Source organism: Fusarium musae, chromosome 2 (assembly GCF_019915245.1).
Source record: "Fusarium musae strain F31 chromosome 2, whole genome shotgun sequence".
Taxonomy (NCBI): domain Eukaryota; kingdom Fungi; phylum Ascomycota; class Sordariomycetes; order Hypocreales; family Nectriaceae; genus Fusarium; species Fusarium musae.
In genome coordinates, this window is record NC_058388.1 from 847,530 (window position 1) to 865,745 (window position 18,216).

The 18,216-nt window shown below is 50.9% G+C and overlaps 5 protein-coding genes across 5 annotated transcripts; 2 read left to right on the forward strand and 3 right to left on the reverse strand.

Annotated features, from left to right (window-relative positions):
• Nucleotides 1-390: 390 nt before the first annotated feature.
• On the forward strand, nucleotides 391-8,061 carry J7337_002240 (Type I Iterative PKS; the record flags this gene model as incomplete). Its single annotated transcript, XM_044819972.1, has 4 exons — nucleotides 391-436; nucleotides 489-5,050; nucleotides 5,109-6,023; nucleotides 6,079-8,061. 4 exons carry the CDS (start codon nucleotides 391-393, stop codon nucleotides 8,059-8,061), a joined length of 7,506 nt encoding a protein of 2,501 aa, XP_044684272.1.
• Nucleotides 8,062-10,391: 2,330 nt separating this feature from the next.
• Nucleotides 10,392-12,893, forward strand: J7337_002241 (uncharacterized protein; the record flags this gene model as incomplete). The annotated part of the gene is made up of 3 exons (XM_044819973.1): nucleotides 10,392-10,532; nucleotides 10,586-11,161; nucleotides 11,214-12,893. 3 exons carry the CDS (start codon nucleotides 10,392-10,394, stop codon nucleotides 12,891-12,893), a joined length of 2,397 nt encoding a protein of 798 aa, XP_044684273.1.
• Nucleotides 12,894-13,316: 423 nt separating this feature from the next.
• Nucleotides 13,317-13,889, reverse strand: J7337_002242 (uncharacterized protein; the record flags this gene model as incomplete). Its single annotated transcript, XM_044819974.1, has 3 exons — nucleotides 13,317-13,419; nucleotides 13,467-13,548; nucleotides 13,595-13,889. 3 exons carry the CDS (start codon nucleotides 13,887-13,889, stop codon nucleotides 13,317-13,319), a joined length of 480 nt encoding a protein of 159 aa, XP_044684274.1.
• Nucleotides 13,890-14,952: 1,063 nt separating this feature from the next.
• J7337_002243 (uncharacterized protein) lies at nucleotides 14,953-15,785 on the reverse strand (the record flags this gene model as incomplete). Its single annotated transcript, XM_044819975.1, has 2 exons — nucleotides 14,953-15,556; nucleotides 15,607-15,785. The coding sequence occupies 2 exons, from the start codon at nucleotides 15,783-15,785 to the stop codon at nucleotides 14,953-14,955; spliced, it is 783 nt and encodes a 260-aa protein (XP_044684275.1).
• A 681-nt stretch (nucleotides 15,786-16,466) lies between these two features.
• On the reverse strand, nucleotides 16,467-17,859 carry J7337_002244 (uncharacterized protein; the record flags this gene model as incomplete). Its single annotated transcript, XM_044819976.1, has 3 exons — nucleotides 16,467-16,830; nucleotides 16,879-17,339; nucleotides 17,389-17,859. The coding sequence occupies 3 exons, from the start codon at nucleotides 17,857-17,859 to the stop codon at nucleotides 16,467-16,469; spliced, it is 1,296 nt and encodes a 431-aa protein (XP_044684276.1).
• Between the last annotated feature and the right edge of the window lie 357 nt (nucleotides 17,860-18,216).

Genomic DNA, 18,216 nt, shown 5'->3' on the forward strand with positions numbered 1-18,216 from the left:
GCCAATCATAGTTTGACTCTTCTAACCTCCAATTGTATCTATTTCCGCGTATCAGAGCCCAAGACTTGCATGAAAACTATTGACGGATATACATCCCGCTTACAGGGTGCGAACTTGATGCTGCCACGCGGATACTCAATACGTCTCTTGATCTTGACGAAACTCGACCGGAGGCTCGTCATCTGTGACTAAGGGCTGAGGGGAAAGGAGACATTGCCGATACGCCCTTGTGTCACTTTTGAGGCGCAGTGTGATAACCTCTGACTCTGCTTGTTGCTGGCTTATTTAAGTAGTGTCTTGTATAATACATTCAATCACTAAACAATGCACTTGGATGTTAGCCTTCTATTCTTTCTATCATAAACTATCACAATCAATCATACATTCAACATGGTAAACGCTACATCACCAGAGCCCGTGGCCATTGTCGGCATGTGTAAGTAGTCTACCCCTGGGCTTTCCAGCACCGTTATTGACATCTAGACTAGCATGCCGTCTGCCTGGTGGTGTCAACAACCCCAAGGAATTCTGGGAATTCCTTGTAAATGGCGAGTCGGGCTACTCAGACTTTCCAGAGGAAAGACTGAACATCGATTCGTGGTATCATCCCGAATCTGTCCGTCCAGGGTCAGTCGTGACAAAAGGGGGCTATTTCCTCAAGCACGACATGAACGAATTCGACAATGAGTTCTTTGGTATCACAGCTGCTGAGGCTAGGCTCATGGACCCAGCTCAGAAGCAACTTATGGAAGTTGTCTTCGAGTCTGCGGAGGCTGCTGGGGTTTCTGCCCAAGAGTTGCGCGGATCCAAGACTGGCGTCTACATCGGCAACTTTGGTCTTGACCAAGCACTCATGGCACTCAAGGACTCTGAGTTCATGAGCCCCTACACATCAACAGGTATCTCAGGCACAATCCTGAGCAATCGAATCAACTACGCCCTCGACCTCAACGGTCCTAGCTTTACAGTAGACACCGCTTGTTCCTCCTCCATCTATGCATTGCACTTAGCCTGTCTTGGGCTTCAGAATGGCGATTGTGATGCAGCCTTTGTGGGTGCTGCCAACGCTATTCGGAGTATTGAGGCCCAACTGTTCTCAACCAAACTTGGAGCCTTGTCCAAGACATCCCATTGCCATACCTTTGATGCGAGCGCCGATGGGTATGCCAGAGCAGACGGCATTGGTTCCGTGTACATCATGCGCTTATCTGATGCGCTGAAATCCGGAAGACCCATACGTGCCGTCATTCGAGGAACGGCCATTGGTGCTAATGGTCGGGGCGATGGTATGACCAAGCCAGACAGTGAAGGCCAGGCCAGAACCATTCGCATGGCCTATAAGAATGCTGGCATCACGGACTTGACTCAAACGGGGTATTTCGAGTGCCATGGTACTGGAACACCCGTGGGTGATCCTATAGAAACCCATTCAGTGGGGAGTGTCTTTGCTGAGCATAGAGAGCAAGACGACCCTCTTCTCATCGGCTCAGTTAAGACAAACCTGGGTCATTCAGAAGCCACTGCTGGCATCACAGCCTTGATCAAGACCGTGCTAGCCATAGAGAATGAGCTTATTCCACCCACAATTGGTATCGAAAACTTCAATCCCAACATCAAGTTCGAAGACTGGAAGCTCCATGTGGTCCAAGAAGCCACTGCCTGGCCTAGCAACATACCAATCCGACGTGCCTCAGTCAACTCGTTTGGCTATGGCGGTGCCAACGCCCACGTTATTGTGGAGGGCCTGGATTCTGTGATGAAGGAATGGCCCGGTGAGCATAGGGCAGCTCTCGCAGATCACTATGGGAGCGAAGATTTGGAGCTTGGAAGCAGCACGCCACCTACCAGCAGTGAGCGCAGCACCAGCCCTTCTTCGGTATCCAAGGAGTCAGACAGAGAGTCCAAGTATGCCGGTCCCCAAAAGACTTTGCTACTCTGCTCCGCGAAAAAGAAGGAATCGCTTGAGAAGGTTGTTGAAGCAACCAAGGCTCGTCTCGAGACAGATTCTCTGGCAGATATAGCCCACACACTCTCCAAGCGATCTCTATTTTCCCACCGTGCCTTTGCCGTCGTTGACAGCCACAGCCAAAACTCTGAGCCTGTGTTTACTTCGGACCAAGTTCCCAACGACGTAAAGCTTGGCTTCGTCTTCACAGGCCAGGGTGCCCAGTGGCCCAAGATGGGCTCAGACCTGTTGCAATTCCCTGCCTTCAGGGAGTCTATCCAGGCCATTGATGCTGCCATGTCAGTACTACCCGACGGGCCTGACTACAGCGTCGAAGAGATGATGTGCGCCGACATTACCGCCAGTGAGATGGACGAACCCCGTGTTGCCCAGCTCATGTCTATTGCTGTTGAGGTGGCGCTCGTGGATCTCCTGGCTGATTGGAACATCAAGCCAGTTATGACTGGTGGTCACTCGGCTGGAGAGATCGCTGCCGCATATACCGCCGGATACCTAACAAGGAGTGAAGCATGTGCAGTGGCCTTTTACCGTGGCAATGCCGTGTCGAGCTCTACTCTTGACCCTGGAGCAATGCTAGCAGTTGGCCTTTCTGAGGCTGAGTCCCGCAAACTTGTTCCAGAGGGGGCTAATGTCGTGGTGGGAGCGGTCAACTCGCCGAGAAGCGTGACTCTCAGCGGTGATCAGGCCGCTGTTACTCAGATCAAGCAGCACTGCGATGACAACAAGATCTTCAACCGTCTTCTTGCCACCAAGGGCATTGCCTACCACTCTGGCTTCATGGACCCTGCTGCTGAGGCGTATGACATTCCACTGCAGAAGATGAAGCGCGAGGTTTCTCAAGACACGGCCAAACTACCCTTCTTCTCGACGGTTGAGGGAAGGCTATGGGCTGAAAGCGAGCTCCCCATGTCTTACTGGCGACAAAACATGGAGAGACCTGTATCGTTTTTACCAGCTGTGACGGCGATGTTTGAAGCAGGGATGACGCACGTGGTTGAGATTGGCCCTCACTCGACTCTGCGCTCACCCATTCTGGATATCGCCAAGTCTGTTTCAACAACGGGCGGTATGTTCAAGTATTTGTCGGCAATGAAGCGAAAAGAAGATGCAGCCAATGTCATCATGAGTACCGCTGGAGAGTTGGCTATCCATGGCATTGAAGTCGACCTTGCTCGCGTCAATGGAGAAGCTGGAACATTCCTTACCAGCTTCCCGCTATACCCTTGGGACCATCGAGTCTTGAACAAAGAGGCCAGAGCCGATGTTGAATGGCGTCATCGCAAGTTCCCAAGACATGACTTACTCGGATCCCTTACTCCTGGCTCAGCGCTGAGCACGCACATCTGGCGCAACGTTCTTTCACTGAACCATGTTCCATGGATGGCAGATCACAGGGTTGGCGAGCATTACATCTTCCCTGCCGCCGGGTTCATTTCCATGGCCATAGAAGCAATGCGGCAGATACGCGATGTTGCGCATGAAGTCTTCGTTCTTGAAGATGTCTCAATTGGGGCGGCAATGATGGTAGATGAGGACATCGAGGTCTTCCTGACGATGCGGAAGCAAGCACTTAGCAACAATGTCTCATCGGCCTTCTTCTGGGAGTTTAACATCTCCTCGGTAAAGGAAGGCATCTCGACTGAGCATGCCAAGGGGCGCATCAGCAACGTTGCCAAGGGGCCACAGCATGGCGTCAAACCTCTGCAGGCGGTCAACATGGCACTCGCTGCCCCCATCCCCGAGAGCCTGTGGTATGAGACTTTGACTGCTAGTAAGGGTCTTATTTTTGGCACGAGTTTTAGGCGCCTGTCGCAGATAAGTCTGGAAGCCAAGCAGCATCGCGCCAAGGCAGTGATGAATGGCGATGTCACATCCGCCATGACCGGCCTGGAGAACGAGTCAGACTATGTAATCCATCCTACAGTCCTAGACAACTGTCTTCAGCTGTCTGTTCTTGCTGCTGGAACCTCAACTTCGGGTCAGGCGTACGTCCCTGTATCAGTGGATCGCCTCACCGTGACTGAGAACGAGGCCAAGTTTGACGAGGCAACGCTCCACTCCAGTGGCAACTTCGTCGGCTTCAAAGGATTGTACGGAGCTTCCCAACTTGAGAACTCGGCGGGAAACACTATTCTCAGTCTAGACGGTCTTCGATTTGTTGGTATACCCGCCGGCGGAGAGAATGGCACCGAATCGAAGAAGCGCGAACCCTTCTGGCGCATTTCCTGGGACGATGACTACGACGCCATCACCAAAGAGTCAGAGGAACTTTATTTCCCACCAGACAAGTACTGGCCCAAGCAATATGAGTACTCCCGACAGGATCGTGAATATCTTGTGCGCATGTATATTGTCCAGTTCTCCCGGAAATACCCTGAGCTCATGACTCGTGAGCCTCTCAATGTCGAGAATAAGCACTTCATGGAGTGGGCTCACTGGCTACTCAAGCTCACCGAGAAGGAATTTCCAGACATGTGGAATATGTCCTTGGAAGAGCGCCACGCGGCCATTGAAGCAGAAAGGCCCAAGGGCCCTGAGGGTTTGAAGTTGTCATGGGCTCTGTATGACAACTTGCATCACATTATTGACGGCGAGAAACCCGTTTTGGAGGTTGCGACTAAGGACGGCCTTCTAGGTCTCTTCTACGAGACGCAGCTCATATACGACAAGTTCGAGCGCGTCATAGAGGTCATGGGTTACAAGAACCCAACGATGAAGATCCTGGAGATTGGAGCTGGTACTGGTTCAGCTACAGGCTTTGTCCTGAACTCCCTTACCAAGGGGGGCACCAAACGCTATTCCAGCTACACCTACACCGATGTCTCAACCTCATTCTTTACTCAGGGTGAGGAGAAGTTCTCAAACTATGAAGATATCGACTATCGGTTGTATGACATGGAAAAGACGCCAGAAGAACAAGGCATTGAGCCAGAGTCATACGATCTGGTCATTGCTTCTTGTGTTGTTCACGTCACTGCCAATGTCGTGAATGCTCTAAAGAATATTCGCAAGCTCCTCAAGCCAGGTGGAAAGATTCTGTTATCCGAGATTACAGCTGAACATCATGACCAGACCTTTACCTTGGTGAGTACTATGAGCAGTGACAGCCTTAACATTGACACACTTCTAACCTCTACCGCAGGGTCTTTTCCCGGGCTTTTACAAAGGCTATGATGAGGGACGCACTCGTCACCCCTTCTTGACACCTGAACAGTGGGCGGAGGCTTTCCCCAAAGCTGGCTTCTCTGCACCTGAACTATCTGTCAACGATATTCCAGAAGAGTGGTTCGGCTTCACTGTTCTTACTGCCGCCGCCTTGGAGGCTGAGGCGAAACCTGAAGTTCGGGATCAAACCATTACCTTGGTGCATCTGGAGAAGGTGACCCCTATTGCTCGCGAGATCGAGAACGCTGCAAAGCAACAAGGGTTGTCTGTCTATCACCGCCGGTTAGTACAGCATGCTGAACCAGGATCATCCGCTTGGGATGGTACCTCGCGCGTCATTGTGATTGCCGAGTTGGAAGAGCTGATCTGGCCAACTATCGAAGAGCCTGCCTATCTCGAGTTCCAGAAAATGGTGCGCGAGGTCAGCAGCATTCTCTGGGTCACTCAAGGTGGTTTGATGGAAGGCCAGCATCCAGAGGCCGCTATCGTCAACGGCTTCTTGCAGTGTCTCGACCTCAAGCCCGACCTGACAGCCAGGTCCATGGACTTTGAGTTGTCAGCACCGCGAGACTTGAAGATGGCTCAGGAGATCATCCGCCGTGAGAGCATCATGCATGTGTCAAAGGATATGCAGTTCCGCCAGCACAATGGCCGCTGGTTGATCCCGCGACTTCTACCAGATCAACGCCTAACTGACGACTTTTCACGTTCCCAAGGGGACGACGTTTCGATCGTGCAGAAACCACTGAAGGAACTGGGTCCTTTACAAGTAACCACAACCGATGCAGGTCGCCTTAGTGCCCTTGTGTTCAAGCCAGACGAGGAGCTCAGTGGAGTGCTAGAGCCTGGCTACGTTGAAGTCCAGGTCAAAGCGTACGGAATGAACTACGTGGTAAGCTATCCTTGATCCATCTTGCAGAAGACGACATTGAACTAACGGAATACAGGAACTGAGCGCATTGGCTGGTGGTTATGACACCGACAAGCTGAGCTCTGAGTTCTCTGGAGTCATCACTCGTGTGGCCTCGGATGTAAAGAGCCTTGGGGTCGGCGATCGAGTGTTTGCCATGTGGCCTGGCAAATTCGGAAACGTCGCTCGTCTCCCTCATTATGCTTGCCAGATTGCCCCGTCAACTCGAGACAGTTTTGAGGCGTTGGCCACTCTTCCGTCGGCTTACTGTACTGCGTGGTACGCACTTGTCAATGTTGCGCGCGTGCAGCCAGGCGAGACTGTCTTCATCCAGAGCGCGACCGGAGGCTTTGGACTGGCGGCTATCCAAGTTGCCCGCATGCACGGCGCAGAGGTATTCGTGACAGCAGGTACCCAGGCCAAGCGGGACATGTTGCGCTACCAGATCGGTATCCCCGCAGATCACATCTTCCCCTCCCGTGATGTAACTGTCTATGCGACCCTAAAGGCCGCAACAGCTGATCGCGGAGGTTTCGACATCGTCCTCAACACTTCTCAAGGAGACTATCTTCACCAAGTTACCTGGCCTCTTGTTGCTCCTTTCGGACGTTTTGTTGAGCTCAAAAAGGCTGACATTGTCGACAATGGCTCATTGAGCCTGCAGAAGTTTGCCCAAGGAGTTACCTTTACTGCGGTAGACCTTCACTTCATCTCGGCCACGCGCCACAAGGTTCTGACCGATGTCCTTGCCCTGATCGGAGATAAGTACCGAGCTGGAGAGATAAGACCTCTGTCTTGGAAGTCTTATCCTGCATCCAACATTGGCGGCGCGTACGCAGACTTCTCACGCTTTGAGCATGTCGGCAAGCTTGTTCTCTCATTTGGAGACGAAGACGTTATTCCATATCTCCATGTGCCCCCGAAGCCAAGATTTGATCCAGGAGCCGCGTACCTGGTGATTGGTGGCCTTAGTGGCATCGGCGCGTTCTTGAGTAAGTGGATGGTCCAGCAGGGCGCAAAGACGATGGTGTTCATGAGCCGTTCTCCCTTATCCGGCGACACAGCTGAAAACGCGGAGCAACTCAAAGAGATGGGTGCTACAGTCATTCATGTGCAGGGCTCTGTCGCCAATGAGAGCGACGTGTATCGTGCTCTGACGATATCTGGGCAACCGATCCGCGGCATAATCAACTCGGCTCTGGTCCTGCGCAACATGGAATTCGATAAACTGAGCTGTTCTGAGGCTCGCGAAACATTCTCTCCCAAGATCCAGGGCAACTACAACCTGCATCGATTGAGTCGGAAGCTTGGTTACGGCTTGGACTTCTTCATCCTTCTGGCTTCGTTGACTTCCATCTGTCGGGCCGCTACACAGGCCTCGTACTCGGCAGCCAACTGCTTCATGGATGAGTTTTGTCGCTTCCGACATCGCCAGGGCCTGCCCTGCACAACCGTGAGTCTCGGTGTTGTCGGTGACGTTGGTTTCATGGGTCGCAACCAGGGCAATATGCAGCATCTTATCCGCAACGGCCATTACGTGACAGTTGGTCGTGAGCTCATGGAGTTGTTTGAGACGGCTCTCTTCCGTCGCGACGATGTTGGCGCTTGGAAGACAGATGAGATCCTCGCCCTGGGCACTGAACCAACCAAACTCCGCGAGCTCCTCGACAAGGGATCCGTTCCGGTGCCTCTCTGGGAGCGAGACGCACGCTGGAGCATCATTGGCACGCATGCCTTGCGTAGCAACCGCGGCGCTGGTGGTAGCACATCTGGAGCTGGCAAGTTGCAGAGTGGTGACATCAAGGACATAGTGGCCGATCGTCTGAGTCGCCTGTTGTGGATCCCCGTCGAGAAGCTCAACTTGGATACTAGCTTGAACGCCATGGGGATTGACAGTATGATTGCGAGTGAGTTCCGACATTGGATGTATCAGACGTTCAAGACGAATGTTAGTATGATGGAGCTTTTGGCTCAAGACATGACAGTGGAGAAGCTTTCTGGGCTGCTTCAGAAGGCTTGAGAACTACGCTACGAATGCTGGAAGAATTCTTCTTCAGTTGGGGTTATTGGCAAGGCGTTATGTATCAAGTTAAATGTTAGAAATCGATTTTGTTTGAAGCAATGCTGGTCTGGGCCACAACACGCGTCTGAGAGGCCGTCTAAGAATTCACAGGTACAGAGGTGGAGTATTCAGCACATTTCATGCATTCCGAGACTGTGGCGTTGCCAGGAAAAAAGACCTTTGGTGGTGGTCGAAGCTTCGCTTGGTGAAACACACAACTGAGAGCGGCTAATGCTCCAAGCTCGAACCCTGAATGCCATTTCATCCCGCCCACGACGCAGTAAAGTTTCCCACCTCGTTTGAGACGATTTGCTAGTGGCGAGTTCAGCTAGTAAGGCGGGAAGCGAAAGACGGGATCTGGAACCAGATGCGTCTAGACCGTAAGAGTCTGACATACAACAGACAAGCTCAAGCTTGTCAACGAGCGTTTTCGTCTCGCCTTGTCTTGTGAAGAGGGCTTTTGCTCAACGATAATCCCTTCTGATTTTATGAGTGTAGTTCCGAAGCCGACGGCTCGGATTCCGGTCTCCATTAATACTTTATTCAGTCGATATTGCCTGGCTGGCTCTGGGTATGATATGACGCCTGCACGACATTGCAATTGCGGGGTTACATGAGTTACGGGTAGAGAGGCTGAGAGAGCGGTGTTTAGTTCACGATGGTCAAAGGCTATTGATTCATGATGACAGAACAAGACCTCATGCTTGGCTTACTCTGCATGTCGAGCTAGAGCCAGAACGAGTGATGGTCAGGTCCGGCCCCTGGTCTGGGCTGACTCTAGCTCTGTCCTGTCTGGAGTCTCTGGACCTGCCCCTTGGTCCAAGCAGAAAACTAGGCTTGGCTGAATTCCCCAAAATGGTTCGAGTATTGAAAGTCTCCCGACGCCTTCGCGTCCTCAGTCGGTGCGGCTGAGGAGAGGAGCTTGGGTTGGGTTGCCATCCACAAGTTGAGGGACAATTCGTTGTCAGACGGGAACTGAGAGTAATAAATGGAGGTTGAAGAAATAATTGTCGTATAACTACTCCGTAAAGAGCCAGGGATTGTAGCTGTAGATGATCCTTGCTGTATAATCTGGCATATCCCAGTGGAGCTGAAGAAAATGGATCTAAATCTGCCCAACAAAGACAAGACCCGTGGAGTAATAGAGTCCCTTGTTTAATTCCCGAAATTTCGGGACGTCACAGATTAACACAATTTCGTTGACCTTGAAAGAGATTACGCCACTTTCTCTTCAAGATTGCTTGCTCGAGTTTGCCCGGGACGACCGGCTGAAAGAGCGATGATCATTCATCATCATTGATTCTGTTCGTGGTGTTTGTGTGACTGTCGATGCATCATGCAGAGACACACACCAACTTCTCTCTACTGTACTTGTATTGCGCAGCCCAAGGTAATGAGTGACTAGCTTCGGTGGGCGGTGTTCGAGATGCTCGATAGATCGGATCGGAGAGTCCAATGGGCTAACAAACGGCAAACGGTGTACGATACATACTTTTCTGTCTCATACCAGGTTCTTGGGTTCGCGACTAAATTGACAGTTTTTGCTTTTTTATCACTAAGCACTGATCATCTATGGGCTCAGCACTCTGTATGGAGTAGTAGTATGCAGTGCTCTACAACAAACAAGACAAACCACGTCAAGAGCCAGCTCATAGCCCCTCATAGCTCTAGTTAATAGGCGAGCGGCCTGCAGGGATCTACAACCAGCTCAAAGACGACAACACCCCTAGTCAATGAGAGAGAAAAAGACGCTAATGCGGTGGCTTGATAGTGTCTTACCTCTTGGGTTTGGCCTTGGCTTGAATTCAAATTCCGGCCGTCGGGGCCCTGTCTTGCCGGGTTCAAGGGTTCACCCTGTTGGGCAAGGCTAGGCTTGGTGCGTTGTGACAGTTGAGCGCAGCGCAGAGCAGACCAGAGAGATCCAATATTAACATGGCCGTATGCCCCTCCCTCCCCTGGGCGAGGTCTGAGATCTTTCGTCTTGTCTTGAATCTTCTGGAGATCTCTTACGTAGGACCCGTCATGGAACCCTGCGCCTGACGTCTTTTTCCCCTTCGATATGGCCGTATCACTTGAGTTGTGATGGGGTTTTTTTATTCTACGCGCTCGTAAACGAAACGACAGGGACCTTTTTTTTTCTCTAAAAAGTGCAGGGGGATTTAACGAACAAAGACTCATTGACCTGCAACATCCCGACGACGCGGCTGGTTGCAGATTTGTTCAGCTGCTTTCGATCGTTGATGTCTTTGGCATTCTGGCCAAAAACACATATATACGACTCCCTCACTATGCCGTCTATACAGGTTAACTCTCGACAGAGTTCTCTGCGGTTCAGCGCTTTTGTGAATGGGAGGATGGATCATCATCCGACCGTGAAGCGGTGGGATGGAGCTGCGAGAACGTGCACAGAATGGGACAACATTCGACGAGTGAGTCGATCGAGGAATTACTCATGAAACTGAGTGTCTAATTACAGAAACAGGACCCTGAACTGTGGTTTCGAAATGGAAACTGCATGGTGCATCTCCACGCAAAAGGTCATTCTCAACGAGGTCCCTCCTTCAAGGTCCCCTTCTCAGCACTCCTCGAAGCCCAATGCTACCCCCTCATCCAAAGATTCCTAGTGTGGGAGGGCGTCCAAAAACCCAATCTTCGCGAGCTCATGAGATGGAGTAAGAAAAACACAACACGCAAAATCGAACTATACATCCCGCCACCTCCGACGACAGATAAAACGCAAGCTTTCAACTACCACCTCGCAACACGCAATTTCTTCGCCTGGGTGTTTCGAAGATCCATGGTCGGATACAGTCTCGGCAACGCTCTCATTGGTCTTCTCCACAGTATGCATGAGTTTCGATCCGGCGTGGACGACAATGTCTCAGATATGATGGAGTATTTTGACGAGGAGGGCTACCTCGACATGGCGAATCAGCCAAACCACGCGTTGGCGATACTGCAGCTCGCAGAGTGTTTTCAAATGAAGGAGCTGTACATTCGAGCCTTTACACATTGCGTCGGCATGAGCGAATACCTGTTCGAAAATGCTGGGTTCCAGGTTTGTTGTTTTGAGCAAGAATGCTAAGGCCAGCCACTGACGAGGATAATAGGAGCTCAGCCCTTCAACACGCAAGCTCATACGCAAGGGACATCTCGAACTAGACTATCGTATGACGCGGTCATCGTCTATGCTGAGGACGTTTTTGGACGATGAGTTGTCGGAGGCTCATTTGAGCGTCTCAGCAGGCGCCCGAGCTCACCTCGAGCGCTTCCGGAGTTTTTTGTTATCATTCTATACGACGAAGCTGGGATATTACCCGCCGACTGCGGGCTCTGGCAACGACCAGTTTGATCCCGCTGTTTTACGGATTATGCGTGAGGACTTTGAGGCTTTGTATGATCTACTCGTTGATGACCAGTACACCTCATCGCATACCATGCCGCCTACAGCACACGGAGGGATTTGCACTATTCAACTGGTCCAATCTTTCGACTTTGAGCACGGATACGATGTTCTCGATCATCCGCTTCCGCTTCTACCGGACACGAATAGCAACAACTCGCGGCGCATGTCTTGGTTTCCTGGACGTGTGACTCTTAGATCAGATCGCAGAGTAACGGCTCACACAGCGCTGATCAACGCCTCAAATTTGATGAAACCAGGAGTTGCACAGAACGACCTTGTGAGAGCATATCGACGCTTCGAAGAAGATTCCATCATGTCACCAAACAAGGCAGACAAGCAGGAAAAGGTATCGCTGGTGGATGCTCGCAAGGTCCGATGGATTCTCATCTACGCAACATACCAAGTCCTCCGCTACGCAACAGACACAGCGACCGATTTGCAAGAGGACGAGATCAACGAAGCTCACTACAGTCTGTCTGCATTGACCGACAAGCTTCCGCCCTGGGATACACCTCGCGATCTGGACCGCATCTTGAGACGCCAGACCCAGTACGTTACTAGCGGGCCGACCTGGAGTGTGCAACCGGATGGTGCTGCAGACGCAGGAGAAGATTCCTTTGGAAAGATTGAGATCAAACCGGACATCGACTACTTCGCTCTCACTCACCGAGACCGTCCCCAGACCCAACACGATAATCGCAAGATGGAACGTCGAGCATCAATGCCTTCACGTCCATCGCGCTCAAACTCATTCACACAGGCACTCAGCCGCTCCTCTACCATCCGACGATCAATGCGCATGTTTAAATCACCCACTACCACACCCCCTCAATCAATCACACCACCTTCACGACCAACCTACCACGAAATCGTTGTCCACGGCTACGGCAACGGTACAAACGATGTGAACCTCGACACAGACGGAAGCGACACAAAAACAGACGACACAGACAACACCACCCCCGAGAGCATCGAAACCAACGATACCGAATCACCCCTCGACACTCCCCCCCTAACAGAGTGCTACGTCGAGCCCACGATCCCCAAAGACGTAAAAGCACGCCGCGAGCGCCGCCGCGACGTAATGTCCATGGTCGCACGCTCAATGTCCGGCCGCGTCTCCAAGCGCAGCCGGCCCATCAGCGCGATGTTCTCCGACTCGCGCTACGCAGACGAAGTTGAGAGCAGACGACACAGCATGTTTCCGCAGCCGCTGCGGATCAAGACGCAGGTGGAGGAGCCGTATATCGTGAATGAGGATGCGGATTGGGCGGCGATGCAGACGTTTATGGAGAGTCCGGGAGAGATGACGGAGGAGGATGATGATATGATGCCTGCTTGGGAGCAGTATGCTGATTTGGGAGGGCTGACTGATATGAGATGAGAATGAGAATTTGCTGAGGAGGAGATTTGTGGTTGCTATTACGCTTGACGCGTTCTTTTCTTTGTTCTTTGTTTGGTTGTTATAAGCGAATACCCCTATTTCTTTATGAAATGACATGTCTAGACGATAGTTATAGCTAGCTTTGTTATGTTTGCTGTGGGAGGTACGGGTGAGGTTGGAAGGGTAGTAGTTAATCATCATATGTTGATGTCAGTTGCTCTTACTGCGATGTTCCTCTCGGACTAAATGTGGATACTCAAACAATAGTCAAAATCAATTTGTTCTCGTAACATTGCCTTGTCCATATACATCTAATTGTCAAAAGCGCCAGAACCCACCCTCGTATTACACATCATCTCTCATTCCTCATACATATTCGCTAAATACTAAAGGAGACGCTCAACCAGACCCTTCGTGCTTATTCTATTCGACCTTTACCGATTGGCTTGAAGCAAGTGTCAAGCCATCGAGAATATCTCCCCCAAACTTGGAGATCATGTAGGTCGGAAGGACAATCCAGGCACCACTGATGAAGAATTAGCATTAATTCTAGCACGGCGTCTTGATACTTACTTGGGAATTATCCAAAGAGTGAGTAGGTCCATAGGCGTATTGTGAGCAATGTTGTCAAAGCCACTATAATACTCATTGGCCCCTAAGTCCGTTAGATCCCATCTCATAAATAGGACAGACTCACTTACAGTATAGGATTGTCTTGCTCAGCGTCATAACAGCAGCACTAAAGCCAATGACAACAGCCAACGCACCATCACGTCCACTCAAAGTCCTCTTCGCGCCATCAAGCGTCTTGTCCGCACGCGTCCACAGCATGTACAAATACACCAAGTACATGAGCGTCTCAACAACATTCAACGCTGTTTGTGCGGCAGTGAAGCCGTTCTTGGCATTGAACGCCTTCCATCCGTAAACATGATCGACTTCGCCGTACAGCGCATACGGGACGTATAATGGCCAGTGGAGGAAACCATCAGGCATGGTGTGAGGACGGCCAAAGACGTAGCCTATATCCCATATGACGAGGGGCAATGATATCGCCAGCCAGAGAATCGTTGTCGATGAGGCTGTATGATGCCACGTATGAGAAGCGCGTTTCTTGGACGATCCATTTGAGAATGAGGGGTTCGGGTCTGTGTTCTTCATCGTTCGTTTTCGGGTAGCGGGTGTAGAAGGTATATCGATCGTAGTAGAACTCTCAGTACTGACGCTCTCGCCTCGAGAACTCGCTCTTGTAGTAACCATTTCGAACAGATGTCAGCTTTGGTATATATAGTAGTTGGAAGAGGAAAAGTGGTGTTGGGCGTAAACAATGGCACTGTGACATCAGGTCAACTACCGATGCTGGGGAGTCGGATCACTTGACATCCGACACGCCGAGGTGCCCGTTTAGGCAATTGAGTGTCAGAACCGTAAAAAGGCCCCTGGGGAATTGGTGGGCGGGCGCTGGTTGTTAGTGGACTGTCGGTAGTTGGCGCGTCACACTAGCGCACCCGTCGATTCCTATTGGTGAAAAGGGGCGTTTTCGGCTGTCGTTTAATTGCCCGGGCGTATTCGCTTTAGGCGTATCGTGGCTCTGAACAGGATTCGCATACGCTATGAGACGCGTTGCGGTTGAACGATTGATTGACTTTGGGACAATTAATTCTTCGAAATGCGCAGGCCTTTATCCTGAACTTACTCCAGCTTTGTACATGTACCTACTACCTCTGAAGTCATCGATGGCCTGCAGGTATACGCCACAACATGTGTCTTTCTGGTCGCTCCCGCATTGATAATTGATACGCGAATATGATCGGCAATTGGTTTGATGGTGCGTGCATCTTAGCACAATGAGGCCATTGTTGATAGTGCAGATCATAATGATCCGCTATGTAACCATCGGGGGGCAAGAAAATACCGAACCTTGATATAGGGTGTCAAAATAAACTAAGTAAAGAGTCCCCTAAGCTTAGGCTAAATTTACCTAAAGAATTTTATCACTTAGGTTTAAGGTCCTGAGTTTTCTTTCCTCCCCTAGGTAACTAATGCATGCTCAGGCATCTCAGCTACCAAATGTATCACCTCCACTCTCAAGAAATTCCACCTCCGCTGGCGTCGCCTCCCTCCCAAGCGCCTGGTTTCTATGCGGATATCTCCCAAACTTCTCGATAATAACTCTATGCTTCTCCTCAAACATCTTATTCGTCTCACCAACTGACTTTGCTGCTTCAGGATCCGCCTGCACAACTTCTCTTGCCTTCCTCTCGTAATCATCTGCACCGCCTGTTCCATCTAGCAAGCTCAGTATATCCTGGTTGATCCGATCATAAGCAGCCACTGCCTTTTCATGCGCAGATATATCCTCTGAGTGCATCAAGGGCATGTAGAACCAGGTGCGGTGGGAGAAGACCCAGCGAATCTCAGGTGCTTTATCTGGGATGCCTTGCTTGATGGCTTCGAGTGAGACTTGCTGTGCGATAGGGTCGAAGTAAGTGAAGCATATGAATGATTTCCCGCCGCGATATGAGTTGCGTGGAATTTGGTCGAGCAGAATGATAAGGCTCAGCCAGTCTAGAGAGTTCCGAGGCTGAGCAACGGACAGAACCTCTTGTGCGGATGTAACACCAGCGTTCCGGATGGCTTCGAGTACAGGGCTGAATCGAGTGCTGGGATGTGTTAGAGGATCTACCCAATTCAGAGTAAGTGTGCGACTTACACGCAGACGTTGTCAAACTCTTTGTCCGAGAAGAACCATCTCTTTTGCAGTTCTCCAGGAGCAATGATGCGGTTGGCCTCCTCTGGGATATGCTCAAACCAGAAATCCCGTAACTCGTCAAGCTTTTCATGAGTGAGATGCTCCTTAAGACCATCTAGATTCTTAGTCTGGGAGTCCATGTTGATAGGCTGAGACTGCTCCTGTAGCTTGAACCTAGACGAACTGAATGGCTTTGCTCCGGACAAATATTGCTGGTAGAGCCTTGTTGGTGCTGCGACTAATGTGCTGGCCAGGGGAAGTTGAGAGACGGCGCCTCTATGATCTGAGATCCATTCAGCACTCCAGTAGCAAATAAAGATGAAGAACGACCAACATGCGAGACGACGAGCTGTGCTACCCCAAGTCGAAGGTGCTTTTACGGGCGCTCTCATGACGAGACTTACTTGAGGTTTGGAATGATTGCAAAACGAGGGACGAAGTCAGTTGGGTGTTATAGCAAGGAGTAATCTGACAAATCAATCAGTGAAGTTGTACGGACCTCCGTAGCACGGAATTGGAATTGGTATCGCGATCGGAAACCATCTCTGACGATCCTTGCGCGCGGCATCTCCACTCTCGGACCCTCGCTAGTCTCGGTATTCCGAGATGGAGTCTGCATGACCAATCTTCGGCGCTTGCTCTCCCTGATTCGGAATACGTCTGTTCTTGTATAAAAAAGATGTAAATTGAAGATATTAAGCTAATCTACTCTGGCCAGAGGATTCTAGATCTTGAGAGACCCGCATTTGGAGCATTAAGGTAAAGAATACAGACTCGCACAAACAAGAGCTTTACCAAGACAACTTCAAACTACCAACAGCTTAAACCATCAGGAGAGCAATAAGGACAGCGAAAACACTAGCTCCTCCAGCGACGAACTTGGAGCTTGCGGCGTTGACAACGGGGGTGACTCCGGTAGGAGTGGGAGTAGTCTCTCCAGCAGCAGTGGTAGCATCTGCGGTAGCGGTGGCAGTAGCAGTAGCAAGAGCTGAGACGTCAATGGCCTTGAGTGTCTTGAGAAGCTCGGGGGTGGTGTAAGTAGGCTGGCTGTCGTCGGCGTAGCTAATGACAGAGAAGGGGAGCTTGGAGACGGGTGTAGCGTCAGGGAAAGCAAGGCGGTCATCAGCGTCGGCAGCGGGCTTGAGATCAGCGCGGTCAAAAGGATCGTCGGCAGGGTTGAGGACACTATTACTGTCAGTATTGTAGGATGTTAAGAGTAGAAGGATGGCTTACCCATCGATAACGTGAGCGACACCGTTGAAGAGAAGAACATTTGTGAAGAGAATCTTGGCACCATTCACCCATGCACTTCCATCCTCAGCAACAGTAAACGTCAGATCAGCGCCTTGCAGACTAGGAACGCTGACGTTGGCCAGATCAGTAGAGAAGAGAACATCATCGACAATGTGGTATTTCAACACTTCCTGCAGAGTCTTGAGATCAGCGCTCTCGAGGACTGAACCGATAGCCTCAAAGGCAGGGTCGTTGGGGATGAAGACGGTGAAGTCAGAAATGTTGACGAGAGTGGAGGAGTCGCGGTCCAAGTTGCCAAAGTTGTAGGGGAGATCAGCTGCGTTGAGAGCGGCGTTGAAGTTGAGGAGGTTGTCGCGGCGGGTGAAGAGTTGGAGAGGTGCACCGAAGCTGAGAGGCTTATCGACTTTGTGGATGATGACCGAGTCACCGACCTTGATATCCTGCAAATTATTAGAGCCAGTTCAATGTCTGCGATGGAGTAGTACTTACGGCTTCAGTCACATAGGACAAAGTCTCTTCACCAGAAATAACAACAACATCGTCCCCATCCTTCACAATACCATTATACTGACCACCCGTAAAGTTCCCAAACGGCTGACGATAATTGACAAAGCTCGAGTCCAGTAGCGACTGCACAAACACAGGAATATCTGTAGCAACCTTGGCAGGATAATAGCCCTTGAAGACATGGTTTGACAGCAGAGCACCAACAGCGATGGTGTCGTTGCGCTGAGAAATAGCTTCTCCCTCGGGAATGTCGAGGGGGACTGAAGCGAATGCTTCGTTGGTGGGAGCAAAGATGGTGATGTTGCTGGCGGATGCGAGAGTCTCTGCGATGTCGGGCACGAGAGCGAGGAGCTCAGCGAGCGTGGAGAGGTCGGATTGGGAGGAGAGAATGCTGGCGAGGTCGGATTGGGCGACCACGGCGGATGCGAGAGATGCGAGGTTGAGGAACTTCATCTTGAAGTTTTTGCTGTTGATGACGATAATGAGGTTGGTGATAGCTGGTAAGCTAAGGGCAATTGTGATATTGTGATGCTGAAGATGTGAAGCTGTGAGTGATGAGACTTCTCTTCTCGCCGCGCTTCTCTCTTCACTTTATACACAACATCTCTCCATGAAGCAAACCACAACCTCAAACAAATCCTTCATCGCTTCCATACCAAGCATCTCCCTCAAAGTCAAAGCATCATCGACTCTCGCTCATCCCATGCATAACGCTCAGTGATCATGATGTTGATCACCAACTACCAGGGTCTCAAACCTCAAACACATATATAATCCACGGTCAAAATTCACCGTCTCCATAAAAGACCC